The sequence below is a fragment of the Lissotriton vulgaris genome, chromosome 4_1 (assembly GCF_964263255.1).
Source record: "Lissotriton vulgaris chromosome 4_1, aLisVul1.2, whole genome shotgun sequence".
NCBI classification, from domain to species: Eukaryota; Metazoa; Chordata; class Amphibia; order Caudata; family Salamandridae; genus Lissotriton; species Lissotriton vulgaris.
This window is the reverse complement of record NC_141691.1, coordinates 205,261,124-205,279,003: the sequence shown is the minus strand read 5'-3', so window position 1 is coordinate 205,279,003 and position 17,880 is coordinate 205,261,124. Positions and strand designations below refer to the sequence as shown.

The window sequence follows — 17,880 nt, the reverse complement described above, 5'->3', positions numbered from 1 at the left end:
TAAATAGCTGCTCTAGCAATCACCTTCAGCAGGGAGGGTCAAATTGGATAAAGATACAGATTATACGGTGTTATGGGGTCTGTATCATATATGTCCCATGGGTCTGGCTCTCCCAGTGGGTCGCCTATACAACCAGTGTTAGACCTAGGTTACCCTTGAGGTGTAGCATCTAGAGCAGAGATCTTCAAATTTTTTGATGCTGAGACCCACTTGTCAAACTTTTTTAGGAGTAAGGGCCCCCTCCTGATAAAAAGTTCTAGAACCTGGTACTCATCATCATTGACAACCGTAAACGCCGCCAATTCACACACAAAATAATGTTTACAGTGGGGAAATCATATTAAACAGTGTTTGTCAAACCAAAGGTCAGGGAGCATGGGGGCGTGGTCAAAGGTGTAGCTAAAAACAAAGGGCCTCATTTATAAGGAATTGGGGTCTGGCAGCGCTGCAAGTTCTCTTGCTGCGCTGCCCTATGCCAATGTGGAATGGCAGGAATGCACCATGTTTATAAAATACGGTGCATTCCTGTCCTTTCCCCTTGCGTTGGCGCACAAATTGCTGCCTAGCACCAATATAGGGAGGATTGTTTTTGTGCAGGAAGGGCACCTTCCTTCACAAAAATAATCCCAATAGAAGTTTTCCCCTTTCTATGTGAGGTGCAGAATGCAGCACACATGGAAAGAGGAAAACACGAGGAGAAATGTTTTCATTGGGGAGACGTGCGTTTTTGGTGCTGCCCCAGGTTTAAGTGGTTTTATTAATATGGGGCAGCATAAAAAAAAACAGCATCAAAATACAAGGGTGTTGCGTGGGAACACCCATGCAGCACACATGGAACACCTCCTTAACGCAAAGTTAGGCAAGGCAGTAACTTGCCCTGCTTGTCTTATTCCATATCTATGAGGCCATGTAAAGCCATGCAGGGTGACTTTGCGCAGCTCATAGGTATGGTTAATACGCTCGCACCCCAGAGCATAAAAAAAACTGGTGCTTTGGCGGCGCAAGCCTCTCATAAATAAGCCCCAAAATATTCTGTATGTTTTTTAGGTCTTTCACCATCAGGTACATACATATACAATAATGGGCAGTGTAAATTAAAAATAAATGTAAAAAGTTGTTGCTCAATGGGAAAAGCACTGCAGTACATTAGAAAACCTCTATTAGTTAATGCACTGCATAGATCTGTGTGTAACCAGAGAGTCACAGAATTAAATCTTGTTTGGTGCAAAGGAGACTAGTGTACTTTTAGTGCTACGTGATCACAGCCTGTGACAGAAAGCACTGTGAGTATATAAGTCGTTATTTTATACTTGCATTGCATTACACACAGTAAAATATAGGCTGATACAAAATGTATGGAAAATGCTACTTACCAGTATGCATCTGTTCTTGGCATGTAGAGCTGCTGACATTCATATCTTAGCATAGATCGCTGCCTAGTGTTGGGTCCGGATGTTTGCACTTTGTTGTCCTGGAAGAGTCTTCGAAGTATCACGAGATAGGTAACTCCTCCCGTGGACTACAGTGCGCATGGGCATCTTCTCCTTCTTTAGATTGTTTTTCGCCATTGTGGCAAAGGTGGAATATAGAAAAGTAAGAGATGACCATGTAAATGTATGTAGAAAGAATTACTGCAGCTGTGACAGGCACCGGGGAGGAGGGTGGGCGATATGAATGTCAGCAGCCCTACATGCCAAGTACAGATGCATACTGGTAAGTAGCATTTTCCGCTCGAGGCATGTGGGCTGCTGAATTCATGTCTTAGCATAGACTGTATAGCAGTATCTCCTCTAGCGGTGGTCACCTGTACCAGCTGCAGCAGTTTGAAAGAGTTTTTAGGACAGCCTGGGCTACAGCAGCTTGCTAGTTTGTTTGCACGTTTACACAGTAGTGTTTAGTGAAAGTGTGTATGGTGGACCTTGTAGCTGCTCTACATATGTCTTCTAGTGGAATATTTCCTAGGAAAGCCATAGATGCCCCCATTTTGCGCGTTGAGTGGGCTTTTGGGGGAACTGTTAGAGTGCGCTTAGCCTTTTGATAGCATATTTGAACGCACTTAACTATCCATCTGGCTATTCCTGATTTTGAAATAGCTTTACCCTTATGCTGTGGAGCAAAAGCAACAAATAGTTGCTTTGTCTTTCTGAAAGCTTTAGTTCTGTCAACGTAATATAATAGATCTCTTTTTACATCTTGTGTGTGTAGAGCCCTTTCAGCCACTGATTGCGGGTTTTGGAAGAAAACTGGCTAATCTATTGACTGATTGAGATGAAATGTTGATATCACTTTTGGCATGAACTTAGGGGGTTAGTACGGAGCACTACCTTAATATGATGTATTTGCATGAAAGGTTCTTGAATCGTTAGTGCCTGTAGCTCGCTCACTCGCCTAAGGGAGGTAATGGCCACCAAAAATGCCACTTTCCATGTTAGGAATTGTAATCCGCACAAATGGAGTGGTTCGAAAGGTGGCCCCATAAGTCTGGTAAGTACTACGTTTAAGTTCCAGACTGGCGCTGGTGGATGTCTTGGAGGGATAATTCTTTTAAGTCCTTCCATAAAAGCTTTGATTGGTGGTATTTTGAACAGGGACAGGTGTCTGTTCTGGAGATATGCTGCTATAGCAGCAAGGTGTAGCCTTATGGAAGAGTATGCTAAATTGCATCTTTCAAGATGTAATAAGTAACATATTATGCTTTGGATGTAGGCATCTAATGGATTGATTTGGTTATTATTACAGTAAATTACAAATCTTTTCCATTTAGCTGCGTAGCTTGCTCTAGTAGTTGGGCGTCTTGCTTCCTTGAAAATGTTCATACAGTCTGGGGGCAAGTTAAGATATCCGAACTCTAAGACTTCAGGAGCCAGATCGCTAGGTTCATCTGATTGGAATCTGGGTGCCTGATTTCTCCACGGTTCTGCGTTAACAGCTGTGGCGATAGGCGCAGCCTTTGGTGTGGGACTACTGAGAGTTCTAGGAGTGTCGTGTTCCATGGCTGTCTTGCCCTTGTGGGAGCAACTAGGATCATTGTGAGGGACTGTTGCTTTAGTTTGCGTGCCACTAATGGAATCAGTGGGGTTGGCAGAAAAGCATACGCAAATCTGCCTGACCAGTTCATCCATATCGCATTGCCCTGTGACAACGGGTGTGGAAACCTGGCGGCAAAGGACTGGCATTTTGAGTTTTCTTTTGTGGCAAACAGATCTATCTCTGGATGCCCCCACCTTTTGAAGAATGGTTGGAGGACTTGAGGGTGAATCTCCCATTTGTGCATCTGTTGGCTGTGTCTGCTTAGTAGATCTGCGATCCGATTGTCTATTCCTGGGAGGTGTTCTGCCAGCAGAAAGATGTTTTTGGGTAATTGCCCACCTCCATATGCTCTGTGCTAGGTGAGACAGCTGCGGAGAGTGCGTCCCTCCCAGTTTCTGTATGTAGTACATGGCTGTCATGTTGTCTGTCCGGATCAATACAGCCTTGTTGTACAAGTATTTCTGGAAGGCTTTCATTGCTAGAAATACTGCTAGCAACTCTAAGTGGTTTATATGCAGTGTCTTCTTCTTGACTGTCCAGAGCCCTTGGACTATGTATTGAAGTAGGTGGGCTCCCCAACTTATCAGTGATGCGTCCGCTGTTAGCACTACCTGTGGAACCGGCTCTTGGAACAGTCGCCCGTTGGAAAGGTTTTGTGGGTTCCACCACTCCAGAGAGTTGTAAGTGCAACTGTCTACCAACACTAGGTCCTTTTAGTTGTCCTTGAGCTTGGTTCCACTGCCGTGCTAGGCATTCCTGCAATGGATGCATTTGAAGTCGGGCATGAGGGACAATGAATATGCAGGAAGCCATCATGCCTATGAGCTGCATGAACACTCGAGCTGGCAAGGAGTGTTGTGTGTGAAATCTTTGAATTAGAGACTGCATGTTGGCTATCCTGGTTGGATTTGGATATGCTTTTGCCGCTGAGGTGTCTATTGCTGCTCCCAGATATTGTATGTGGGAGGGCTGCAGATGTGATTTTGTGTAATTTATAGAAAAACCCAGACTGTGCAGCAGCTGAATTGTCTGGGATGTGTGGTTTGCACACTGTGCGTATGAGTTGGCTTTTATGAGCCAATCGTCCAGGTAGGGGAGCACATGGATGTGTTGCCTTCTTAGGTGTGCTGCTACTACTGCTAGGCATTTTGTGAAAACCCTTGGTGCTGTAGTTACCCCGAAGGGGAGAACTTTGAATTGATAGTGTTGACCTTCTATCGTGAACCTGAGGTATTTTCTGTGAGCTGGATGTATAGGAAAGTGAAAGTATGCATCCTTGAGGCCTAATGTAGCGAGGAATTCGCCTTGTTGGAGTAACGGGAGTACTTGTTGAAGAGTGATCATATGGAAATGCTCTGAGAGTATGTATTGGTTCAGAGGTCTGAGGTCCAACATTGGTCTGAGGGACCCGTCCTTTTTGGGAATGAGGAAGTGTAGGGAATATAATCCTGTCCCTTGGTGTTGAAAAGGGACTGGCTCTATGGCTCCCTTTTCTAGCATGGATGTTATCTCTTGTTGTAACAGCGTGACGTGTTCCTTGGACATAGGACGGTGTTTGGGTGGTATGTTGGGTGGAGTACAAGTGAGTTCCAGGCAATAACCATACTGGATAATTTGTCTCACTCACCTGTCTGTGGTAATTGCGTTCCAGACTGGTAGGAATTGTGTTAGTCTGCCTCCGACCGGTGTTGAGTGGTCTGGAGGGAGTGAGAGCAAGTCACTGTTTGGTGGCGGTGGAGGCTCTGGTGTTGTTGCCACCACGTCCTCTGCCCTTGTTATTATTGCCTCTATAAACCCCTCTGTTGTAGCCTTTATTAAAGGTGCTCTGGGTATTTCTCTTGAAAGTAGAGAAGTTTGTGATGCGTTGCCTCTACCTGAGCCTCGAAAGGAGATGCGACGAAAGGAACTTCTGGATTGTTGGAACTGAAATGCACCCATTGACTTAGCAGTATCAGTATCCTTTTTCATCTTTTCCAAGATCGTATCTACTGCAGGGCCAAACAAAGTCTTGGTTAACTGGCTAGTTGAGGATGATTGACTGCACTTCATTTTTAAATCCAGAAATGCGTAGCCACGCATGCCGGCGTAGTAATACGCTAGTGTTAATAGACCTAGCTGCTGTGTCAGCTGCGTCAAGTGCACATTTAATGAAAGCATTTGTTACAAATTTGCCTTCCTGTATTAGGTCTGTAGCTTTAGATTTGAATGGTTCTGGGAGGTGTTGTAGTAAGCCTTCCAGCTGGTCATAATGTGCTCTATCCTATTGTGCTAATAGAGCCTGTGTGTTCGCAATTCTCCAATTGTTTGCTGCTTGGGATGCCACTCTTTTGCCTGAGGATTCTAGTATCATTGACTCTTTGTCAGGAGGGGGAGCATCTCCTGTTGTCTGTGAATTAGCTCGCTTTCGAGCGTTTGCTACCACTGAGTCTAAAGGCAACTGTGATTTAATATAAGAAGGGTCTGTAGGGACTGCCTTATACTTTTTCTCAATTCTGGGATTGAGGACACGCGCTCTGCCTGGATCTTTAAATATGTCTGGTGCGTGTTTTAGTACCCCTTTTTACATAGGAAGTGTACATACGTTCTTTTCTGAAGTAGGAAAAGTGTCGAATAGGAAATCCTCTTCTATTGGGTCAGTGTGCATGTCTACATGGTGATATTTAGCTGCCCTATCCACTAGTTGGTTAAAGACAATGGTGTCATCAGTAGGCAACGGCTTTGTAGGATATGTAGAGATGTCAGGGATGGGTTGTGGGTGTATGTATCATAAGGATCATTTTGGTCATCCTGTGGGTTATCCTGTACATCCGGATCCTCAGGGTCTCCAAAGTTATCTTGAGTATTGTCCCCTATGTTTTCTGCCTCATCATAATGTGAAGGAGAGTAAGGTACATAAGGCATGTCAGGAAAGAAAGGAGGAGGAGTGAAAGGCCTTGAGGGAGATGTTGCAAAGTATTTCTTCTTTGGAGGAACAGGGGAAGAAGTGTCAGTGTCCAAAGGTCTCTTCTTTCTGTGGTAAACTGTTACCCGTGCTGTTTTAGGGTCTGTATACAGTTTAGGTTGTTCTTCCTCTACTGGATCAGGGTGAAAAAATTCTTCCTTAACTGTCCATGGTTTTGGCGCCGATGATTTTGGCTTAGTCACTTGTTCATGAGTGTTTGGCTCGAGGGCCTTCGGCTGTGGAGCGACTTTCGGCTCGACTGCTGTTTTCGGGTCGGTGACCTTTTTCGGCTCGGCGACTCCTTTTTGTTAGACGTGTTTCGTCTTTACTGTCTTTTTTGGTTCGACGACATTTTTCAGATCGACCGTGTTTTTTGTTTCTATAGTTTTTTTTGGATTGACCGGTGTTGTCGGTTTGATAACCTTTTTCGGATCGACCGGTGTTTGTCGACTCAGCTGCCTTCTTCGGGTCACCAGGAATTTTACTGTGACTTGTTTTTGGCAGGTCGACACTTTTTCGGCTCGACTGCCTTTTTCGGGTTGACTATTCTCTTGGGATCTACGACCTTTTTTATTTCGATGGTTTTCTTCGGCTCGACAACCTTTTTCGGTTCGGCGGCCTTTTTGGGAATAGTGTTGCTAGTTCCCAGGGTCTCAGAAGGCTTGGGTTTGGTCTTCGGAGCCGAGCCGGAAGGCGGGGTCTCTGAAGGTGTTTGCCGATCGCGGCAAACACCTTCAGAGACCCCTTAGGGGCCCTGTACCCTAACAGGAGATGCTTCGACCAGAGCCTTGTCTTGAGATGGAAGCGGGGTAGGGGGCGTGGTACTCACGGTTTGCCCCGGTGTGATCTGGTCATCGGAGTCCGACTGGTCTTCTACGGTGACAATTTCGAGGACTGAGTCCGCCGCTTCTGGGAGGTCGGGTTCGTCATCGAAAATGTTCTCCGGTTCCGGTGCCTGCCAATGCATCTCTTCTCTAGCGGCCCGTCGGATACCACAAGAAGAGCAAGATCTGAATAAAGACTTCTTACTTGACATGTTGGGAAGACTGGAAGTAGAAGATTTGAAGCAAACAACTGAGCAGAGCTCAGGGAGACTCCCTTCACACGACATGCGGTAGAAAATCAGAGGACTTGGGCTTTTGAGGAGAAGGTTCTGGAGGGTGCTTGCGCCTGATTGGCTGTAGTTTGGACTAACATAATGACACTAATGTGTTACAAGTGGTTTTTCTCTTTACCATGTATTCCTATGTAGGAATTGTTCTGGAGGTTTTTTCATTTGTATTTACCTCTTCTTTTATTATGTACTAGCAGCCCGTCCCGACCTTGTCCGGGAGCAATCAGGCTTCCCCGACCCCGCCCGCCCATTGTCCAGAAGCCCTGGCCCCTGCCCGGCCCGCCCCCCGCCTGCCCGACCCGTGCCTTTTTCGACATTGTCCGTGGGTCCCCTTACCTCAGCCGCCGCTCCTCCCCCGCGCTCCTCAGTTAACCGCTCCGCCGCTCCTCGCCGCCGCTGGCCACCGCTCCTCCCGCCTGTCCGCTGGTCGTCACCTCACCACAACTCCCGCCTGTCCTCTGCTCCTAATGTCACCGCTCCTCCCCCGCGCCATGCCCGCCGCTCCTCGTCGCGCTCCTGGATGCCGCTCCTCCCCGCCCCATGACGTGAGCACGCACGTCGCGGCCGGCGCTACTTCGGATGGACTACTTTTTTTTTTTAATGTAAATTTTTTAAGTAACGTTTTTTTTTTTTATTTATATAGCCTATAACCATCTGCACTCCCTGACGATTACAAGGGTGTATCAGGTGTGTGGATTGGCACTGTGGTTCCAGAGTTTACCCACCTCAAAGCCTCAAAGTTCTTCCTTTATTATAGTAGTATAGATTATGTTGTTTCACATATATTTACATATATATGTTTAGCATTATTGCTATTTTATGTACCGTGGGACTCCCACTTCGACGACGGGGAATATTCAAGCATGTGAATCTATGAAAGACACCCCTAATACTGGAGAACCCATTGAACTTCGTATCCAACACAAGATGAACACCTGTGAAAAAACAAAGTCCTACTGTGGCAGTCTAACAAGCTAATAATAATCCTTTTAGAAAGTTATATAAATTCTACTGTCCCTCCATTAAAAAAATTAATAAATAAACAAACACCACATCAAGACATGTTCAGCAAACCAAATAAAAACACTTCAACAGAAAGATGGAAGGTCAAATGCCCAGCATTAAGGGATTTCTCAATACACAGAGGTCAAAAGTAACTAGTTGTCGCTGTAGTGTATTAAGGGATTCGCAACTAAAGTCATTCTGCTAACCATTTAACCGGTTTGCTTTTAAACCTGTGTAAAAAAAAAAACTTAAATGCTAAAAACACACCATTTATTTTAGAGCTAGATTTAATATTGCTCGCGATACTTAAAGAAAACAAAAGTTAACTGAATGATGACCATAGTTCTCTTTTAAATTTTTGGTATATTTATTTGCAGGTAAAAATTGTTTACAGGATCCTGCATAGACAGACATATCAATCTTTATTTAATAAATATCTGTGACTGACAAATGGGGATTCTTTTCTCCTGTTTACTGAACATTTAGTCTTTACAATAAAGGTAATAGCTCTGGATAAATATGTTAGGAGGTTGTATGCCAATGAAAGCGACAACAAAACAAGAAACATTGTGTTTTTGATACTACTTAAACACAGAATGCAGAGAGGTTGAAAAAGAATATACCTTTAATTACACATTGCCCGTTTACATTAGAAATCTTAAGCTCATGGGTCAATAGGTTGATACAACTTACTTCATGATATATTTGGCTCGTTCTATAGTTTGAGCTTTGACTTTCACCAGCAGCGGATGACTGTTATAAGTGTCATTCTTCCATTGTCCATAAAGACGATACCTTAAAAGAAAAAGATTAGGTAATTCTTCCATTGCCCAAAAACAGATACCTTAAAAGAAAAAGATTAGGAAATAAATAATTGTACTTCGATAAAACCTTGCGTGGGAGATGAGACTTAAGATGCTGGCCAAGGGGTGCTGGGTTGGGGGGAGCACCAATCCTGTCACTCTGGTCAGTTACTATCTCTAGAACATAACTCCATAGCTTCTACCAATGCAATGCCCAGCTCCTTCCACCAAAACCAATATCCAACTTCAACATTCTTTTTTTCTGTTCTCCCCATTTACTCTGCTGTTCTGCATTCCCCAATACTCTTCTGTTCGCCGTGACCTTCTAGTCACATCGAAGGACGAACCCACATCGCTAGTTTGGTTACCATAACAAGATACTATTGTTTTTTAGGAAGACCATTCCAACCACTAGGCTATGTCTTCATTCTTTATTCTTTCTAATCTCCTGTTCTCACTGTTCAATATCTGTTGTCACCTCGCATCACCTTTAGGCAAGCTTACAGTAACATCAGGCAATTACACAATAATCCGAATAAAAAACAAAATAGGACTAATCAGATTTTAAAAGTAACAATATAAAATCACTATCACACCAGGCCATTATAAAAAACATGTGTTATGCATGGCTTCCATGGGAAGCTTCTATCGTTTACACTAGATTCTTAATCTCGTAAATCACTGCTATGACATAGCAGTAGTTGATAACAAAGTTGATAACAAAACTTGTTACCAACTGTTGAAACATCATAAAGGCCTTCCAGACCGAGCTGCAGGGATCTCGGATAGCCTGTTAACGTAGCACTGCTTGTCTGCTTTAACTGAAAGCAAAAAGCAGAGCTGCAGGAGGGGGAAAAAAAGCAGGGAAGGTTAAGGCGGTTAAGGGTAGCAGTGAAGTAATTTTTTTCACATTTAGGTCAGGGAGAAAAGGTCATGTTATTTATGGCTCCCCATCACATCTCTGCCCCTGTGTAGCAGTTAAAAGCAGAGACAGATGATTCTGGAGGTCAAACAAAGTTATAGATGACTAAGGATGATGTTACTTAACCAGTAAGCATCTAGCTTTGCATACTCCTGCCATACAGTGTTGGGTCCAGAAGTTTGCAAGTTATTTTTCTTCTAAGAAGTCTTTTCCAGTCACGAGGTAAGGTGACTCCTCCTTTCGGTGATATTGTGCATCGGCATCGACTCCATTGTTACATTGTTTTCCCGCAAGAGGGTGAGAATGGAGTAAGTGAGTGTAGTTCAAAGATGTCCATGCGTATGTAATGTAAATAATGAGAACTGCAACAACTACAGGAGCCCGGGGAGATGGGAGGGCGCATGTGAATATACAGACCTATATGCCAAGTACAGATGCTTACTTGGTAAGTAACATAATCCGTTCGAGGCATGTGTGCTGTAGACACACATGCTTTGCATAGACTATATTAAAGTACTCTCCCAAAGCAGGAGCTAACCGGTAGGTGTTGGAGTTGTTAGAAAAAGTGTCTTTAGCACTGCTTGCCCTACACTGGCTTGTTGACGTGCTAACATCCACACAATAGTGTAAATATCTGTCGTTTAAACCATGTTGCTGCCTTACAAATGTCAGCTATAGGAATGTTACCTAAAAAGGCCATAGATGATCCTGTTTTACGAGTGGAATGTGCTCTAGGAGGTATAAATAACGTTCTTTTAGCTTTAGCAAAGCAAGTTTGAATGCATTTAACAGTCAGTCAAAATACTCTTTATTCGATTTTGTTTTTACTTTTGACCTCCTAAAAAATTTGTAAATAGATTTGTATGCTTGCATGCAACAATTTGATGAAATGTAATCAATAAGCAGAAAACCATCCTTTTTTAACGTGATTTAGTGATGTTTTTAAATACTGTATTGTGATTGTCTTATGCCTTTTATGATTTTAACAAAAATCGAATAAAGAGTATTTTGACTGACTGAATGCATTTAACAATCCATCCTGAAATACTAGATTTAGAGATAGGATTGCCTTTGTGAGGTGTAGCAAATGCAACAAATAGTTGTGTTTTCTTACGAAAACCATTTGTCCATTTAATATAGTCCAATAACGCTCTTCTGTTATCAAGTGTGAAGAGCTCTTTCTGCTACTGAATCAGTTTGAGGGAAGGACACAGGTAACTCAACTGATTGATTAATATGAAAAGCAGAAACCACTTTTGGAAGGAATTTTGGGTTGGTGCGAAGAACTACTCTATCTTTATGAAGCTGAAAGAAGGGTCTTCTAAGATTAATGCTTGTAGCTCACCAACTCTCCTTATGGAAGTATTAGCAATGAGGAAGGCAACCTTCCAAGAAAGAGACTGTAATGGACAAATGTGTAATGGCTCAAAAGGTAGACCCATGAGTCTTGTAAGCACTATGTTCAGATTCCAAACTGGTGCAGGAGGTACTCTGGGCGGTATTACTCTTTTAAAGCCCTCAATAAAGGCTTTAATTACTGGAACCTTGAACAATGATACATGTCTGTTTTTCAAGTATGTGACTACTGCCGCAAGGTGCAATCGAACGGATATGTAAGCTAGACAACTCAGTGTAGATGTAAAAGGTAACCAATAATATTTTGGATAGAGGCATCGAGGGGATCAATATTGTTGTTACAATATACAACAAATCTTTTCCATTTTACTGCACAACATGCTCTAGTAGTAGGCTTTCTTGCTTCTTTAAGAATGGTCATACAATCTGGTGGCAACTGTAAATTTCCAAACTCTATGACTTTAGGAGCCACATCGCTGAATTGAGTTCCTTGGGGTTTGGGTGTCTGATTTCTCCATGGTTCTGAGTGAGAGGGTTGGTATTAAGATGCAGCTTTTGATGTGGAACCACTGATAGTTCCAAGAGTGTGGTAACCCACAGTTGCCGAACCCATGTGGGTGCCACTGAGATTAGTGTGAGCGATGTTTGCCTGAGTGTCCAAACCAAAAATGCAAGGAGAGGCAGAAAAGCATAGGCAAATATCCCTGACCAATTCATCCATAGGGCATTGCCTTTGGATGTAGGGTGTGGGAACCTGGAGGTGAAGTTTGGGCATGTTGAGTTGTCCACTGTGGCAAACAAAGCTATATGTGGTAATCCACATTCTTGAAAGTATGGAAGGAGAACTTGGGGATGAAGTTCCCACTCGTGTATTTATTGCTGCATCCTGCTGAGGTCGGCAATTTGATTGTTCACTCCGGGTAGGTGCTGGGCCAGAAGATGAATTCTGGGATGGATTGCCCAGCGCCAAATTGTCTGAGAGAGGCGTGACAGTTTCAGAGAGAGTGCCCCCTTTTGAGAAAGTGCCATCTTTCTTGCATTGGTATGCCCCCACTTTTTGTTGAACTGCTGATGTGCTTTGACTGAGTGTACCCTGGGCTCCTGCCAACCAGGTGCCCAGGGCCTGTGTTCATTCCCTAAAACTGTGTTGAAACCAAAACCCAATCAGCATCTCTGGCCACCTGTCAGTCCCTAGTAAATGGTACCCTAGGTACCCAGGGCATGGTGACCAGAGAAGACCCCTAAGGGCTGCATTACTTATTGTGCCACCCTTAGGGGCCCTGTACCCTAACACCCACACACTGCCTTTGTAGGCTGAGTGTCTAAGTGCAGAACTAAACAGAGAGTCGACATGGCACACATCCCTGTGTGTCATACCCATAAAACCCAGTGCCCTGGCATACCTGTCACACCTCTAGCTGGGTGCCCTTTGCCAGCGGTGTGGGCACAGGGGCAAGAGCCCTGCGCCCCTACAGTACCCATGGCCATTCCTGGGCACTGTAAGTGCAGTGATGCCATTAAGAGTATATGGTACTAGGAGGTCGTCATTACGAACTCCACAGCACCATAATGGCTACACTGAAGACGGACAAGTTTGGTATCAAACTTCTCAGCACATTAAAATCGCACTGATGCCAGTGTGGGATTTAATGTTAAATGCACCAGAGGGCATCTTAGGGATGCCCCCTAAAAACCTAACCTACAATTCACGTCTGGACTGAGAGGCTACCTAGGCTGCCCCTCTCCTGGGCCTGCAACAATGCACATCCTGGGCGAGGTGTTAGGTCTCCTCCCCCAGGATGGGCAGGGGGAAGCTTCAAAGGCCTGCCGCCCTTGTGAACTTCTCCAGGTCACTTGCTGTACTCAGCAACCGGCCCCCACCAGTTCTGACCCCCACTCTGGTGGGAAGGCTGGCAGGATACCCTACGTTAGGAAGGGGGGTGTGCCAGCCTGTGCCAACCCCACCCCTCAGGTAGGAGAGGCGAGGTGAAGCACGACCCCGGGCTCTGGCCATCTTGAAGATGGGGAGCCCTGTCCAATCACAGCTAGGCTCCTGCCCCCCTCCCACAGCAGAGAAGGCTAGGGGGTGTACCCACCCGAGGACAGGGTCCTATTGGTCCCTGCTCTTGACCTACCTGTTGTGAGAAGGTGGCCTGATATGCAGTGGTCACTATTCTAGTGAACACTATGTATCAGTCCAGCAACCCTTATTGATGATTGGTTGTAAGTCAACCTTATAGACCAGCTATCCTAGTAGCGTGGATACGAGCAGTCTAAGGCTAAAGACTCGAGAGGGCGTGTTAAGCCAGCTGTTATACCACATATACCCCTTGAACACCAAGTGAAAGGACACCACACAAGTGTTATGAAAATAAACAGTTATTTATTAAGAATCACAACAGCCCTGTACTCTTTATGAGGACAGGGTACTAAGCACAAACCAAAACTCTTACAAAAATACTTAAGTTAGCACAGTATATACAAATGCCCGAGGGGCACGGAAAACCATATACTAGAAAAGTGGAATGCGAAATTACTAGCAGGTAAGTACAGTACTAATAGACTTTGGAATCGCTAGGACTTGACTATAGAATCGTTAGATTACTTCTAGGAGACCCAGGGGACTCGGGTGCAGTGTGTGCACTCTCACGCGAGATGCGGGACAAAGTCTATGGTAGCTAGAAATGCAAAGTTAGTGTTCTCGGGCGAACCCGACCTGGTAGGAAGAAAACGAAAGTAGATTCTGACCCTTGGATACTGAGGCTATGCTGGGGCACCGAAATGCCGAAGTTACCTAGCCCAGGGGCTGCAGCTGCATAGGACTCAAAAGACGTCGGGAATCCTCGTAGACGGACCAGGAGCCTGGAAGAAAGAAGTTGCTGGCAGGCGACCAGTGAAGAAAGTTCGGTGGATCCAAGCCTGGATCGATGGAAGGTGACACCTGAAAGCAGAGGGGACCAAGTTCGAGACTACTAGCCAGTAGTCAGTGGGCACCAGGAGGGCACCGGATGGTAGCCACCTCGACAAGGCGTGTGGGTGACGCTGTGCTCAGAGATCACGCGGACCAGGAGGCGTTGTCGGCGACCAGGAAGGAGGATCGAGCTGTCCCACGAAGATAGAAGCTGTCGGCGTCGCTGGACCCAGGATTGGGCAACAAAGCCTTGGCAAATTCAAGCCCACGCGGTGGACCTAAAATGGCGTCTGGAGTGGACCAGGAGGGTCCGGGGTGCCTCTCTTGAAGAAGGAAGCAAGGGCCAGTCTGGAGCAACCAGACCAGCAGCAGTGATGTCGTCGGGCGTCGTGAAGAAGGCCACAAGCCAGCCGGCTAGTAGCCAAACAACGCGGTGCACAGCAAACAGCAGAAGGGCCCCACGCAGATCGTGGAGATGCAGGGAGGCTGACCTTGGGTGCTGGAGCTGCGCAGGGTCGGGGCTTCTCGGACCCCAAAGCACTCACCAGTGGAGGACACTGTGGGCTTGTTGTAAAGATGTCATGCAGTCTTGGCGATCGTCGGTCCCTCGAGGTCTCGTCGCACTCACGGTTCTCAGCTTTGCTGTAGAGGTGAGTAGAGGTCAGAGGTGCCAGGGAAGCCGGGTCTCGTCGAGCTGGGTCGTCGGATTCGTGATGAAGGACTTGCAGCAGACCGCAGTGTTCTTTAGGATGGTGCCTGCGGATGCAGGGTGACTACTCCTTAGCCACAAGGGAGAATCTTGAGGAAGAAATCTTGAAGTCCTTTCGCAGAAAGTCGTGTCTTGATTCCAAAGATGATCTAATTTGAACATGGGGCCCGCTCCCATCTTTATACTAAAAAAGGGGGCTGACCCGGTGACTAGGTCCTGCCTATGGGTGGGACTAGGAGGGGGGTGGTTACACCCCTCTGCCATGCCGGACTTTCCCCAGGCCAGGGGCTGGTGTGCCCCTGGAACTGGTTCTGACCGGCCTATGCGTAGTGAGCACCGGGGTGCCACTCAGCAGTCACCTTCCTGAAAAGCCTTGCCTACCCAGGATACACAAAACCATGTCTGGGACGGTGCTAGCACCGCCCCGGACAGGAAACTCTTTGTCCAGGCCTCCCTCGCTGGAAGGACTCCCAGCAGCAGGAGGTCAGACTCGTGTCTGTGGTGGCAGCATCCATTTTGTGGAGCTGAGGCTTTAGTTAACTTTAACCGGGGTTCACAGTTACATACATGTCGTGTCCCTCTAGAAGGGTGGAATGCTAACCCCGTCGCCAGAATTGCCGAGGGGTTAGTATTCCAATTCGTATGACACCTTACTCGACATGTTTTGATAAAGCAATACCAAAGTTAGCATTTAACCGCGAGGATTATAATGCACTTAAGAGTATATGGTATGCGATATCATGGAACAGCTATTAGGACTTGGTTCCGCAAGCTGCAGACAGGCTCAGCTCATGCCAGAGCACCATCTCACACGATTCCAAGCACTCTGCCTTCAGGATTGTCAAGGCCTGCCATAGGAGTGACTGATAGGAATCTGTGTGTCCATTTTAGGGTTAGGTATAGGTATACTACACCTACAGCAAAGGGTGATTACACGACTTTGCCCCAGCTGTCATGCAGCCAGTTGTGTCAAATTTAGGAGGCCAGCCAGGGGTGGCATAATACATGCTGCAGCCCCTGGCAGCCCTGGGTACACCTATGCCCTGAGTTACAGGGTCTGATAAGGTGGCCCAGTACCAATTGGAAATGTACCTAAGGTACATGGAATCCATTTTACACAGATAGCAGTAGGCCTGGGGTCCTGATTGGCAGGATCCCAGGTCGACTATGTCAAAAACCAGCTAAAACACAGGGCAAAAAGTTGGGGGCAACCATAGTCAGGAGGTACCTTCCTACACCTGTAACGCCCCTAAATTCAGTATTTAGGGGCACCCTGAACCTTCCTTCCTCAGATCCCGATAGAAAAACAAGAAAGAAGATCAAGAAGACCCGCCATGCAGCTGCCCTGGTGCCAGCCAGGAACCGCGAATCCAGCCCACTCTGCACCCGCCAAGCCCGGCCAGTGCCAGAGTGATCCACAATTACGAGGAGGTCCACCCGGCGACTGGGACCCGAAGTCCAGTGCCCAAAGACCCTCCTCGACGACCCAGACGAGGCCTGCAGCCTCAGAACCAGGGACCCCTCCAACCGCGACCAGCTGAGGGTAAGATTTCCCGATGCCAAAAGACACCCCTGCACCCGGCGCCCAACGGTCCCCTGTGCCTTCCTAGGGGGTACCCTCCTCTTCTCCAAGATCCCAACTTGCCTCACGAATTGGTGGTCGCACCTGAAGAATCTCCGTCCCCGAGCCTGCAGCCTTTGTTCACTTTGTAACTTTCCATTGGATAACATTGAGCACCCGACAGCTCAAAAGCACCCTGCACTCAGCCGCCCGAGTGCCGCTGGGAGTGCAACTACTACCCTTCTCTACTTGCCCTGAGTAAGGGACCAGGAGCTCAGCTCCCAAAGCCGTGTGGCCTGCCTGCTTGCAGCCACCAACCAAAGGCCCCCTACCTTCTATTGGATTGAATTGGGCCTGCTCTCTCTGCATCCGGCTGCCCCTGTGCCACTGAGGGTGTAACAACCGTACCTTTCTGACCCTGGGAGACCCCCCTAAGTCTATGCCCAGATCCTTAACCTCATCAGTCGAGTACTCACCTGAAAGCTGATACCTCACTTTCCTTCCATAGGCTAACATTAACTGGTTTTCACTGAAATTTCTTCTGTCGATATTTGCAACTTTAAAATATTCCTCTAAAATCACCTGTGTTGTGTTTTAAACCCTGCTCATGATTGCCTCCATTTAGAGTGTTGAATTGTGGGATTTGCAGTCCAACCTCTGTTGTTTGTCCCACTAAGACCTGTATGTTAAAACAATGCACTCCCAGCCACTACTTTGTGTTCACAAGCCAGTGAGACCAGCCCCCTGCCTCCCCCCCAGCAACAGGGATTTTCTATGAAGTCCAAAGTGTGGATTGAGCCGGTCTGTCTCCTAGGAGATTCTGAACAGGAGAAGCAGCTGCCCAGCCCCCAGGCCAGACGACCATTGGCTATTCAGCTACCAGGCAAGTCTGAGCCCTCCTCTCACACCTGCCCAGGCCCCTTAAGGCCTTGCTGGGTGCACCCCAAATCATTCTCCTCCATCTTGTGAGTTGCAACCGACCTGTGCCCCAGATTGCAGTGAGCAGAGTCCAGGAAGTGGTAAGGAGACAGACTAGTGCTGTCTCTTCCCAAGACAAAAAGTTGTTTAAAAAACGATTTTCACTTTGTTTTTACTTTGCCTGTGGTTGTTACAGTTAAACATTGTAGTTTTAGCCTGCCTGTAATTGCATATTTGATCACCTGTGTTGTGTTTTAAACTTGTAGTTTTCCCTGCTCATGATTGCCTCTATTTAGAGTGTTGAATTGTGGGATTTGCAGTCCAACCTCTGTAGTTTGTCCCACTCATTCCTTGGTGACAAATCTGTTTTCCCTCCAAATTTCTCCTTTGGTCTGTGCGAAGACCTGTATGTTAAAACAGTGCACTCCCAGCCACCATTTTGCTTTCACAGGCCAGTGAGACCAGTCCCCCTGCCTCCCCGCCCCCCTGCAACAGGGATTTTCTACATCAGCGGGTGCTTCTGTGAGCTGTTTAAACTGTATTTACTAGGGCCTGTGCACTTCGTTTTTTGGCCAGCAGAGGCAGTAAAGTTTTATTCAAACAGTATTGT

The 17,880-nt window shown here is 46.4% G+C and overlaps 1 protein-coding gene across 2 annotated transcripts in view; it reads right to left on the bottom strand.

The window, feature by feature from the left end:
• The window catches only part of THOC2 (THO complex subunit 2), a 1,289,207-nt gene that overhangs the window by 1,050,533 nt on the left and 220,794 nt on the right, over positions 1-17,880 (bottom strand). For both annotated transcript variants that reach the window (XM_086918507.1, XM_086918508.1), the window contains exon 14: positions 8,784-8,885. In XM_086918507.1, the coding sequence (XP_086774633.1) occupies positions 8,784-8,885 (102 nt within the window). The remainder of the gene's footprint in view (positions 1-8,783; positions 8,886-17,880) is intronic.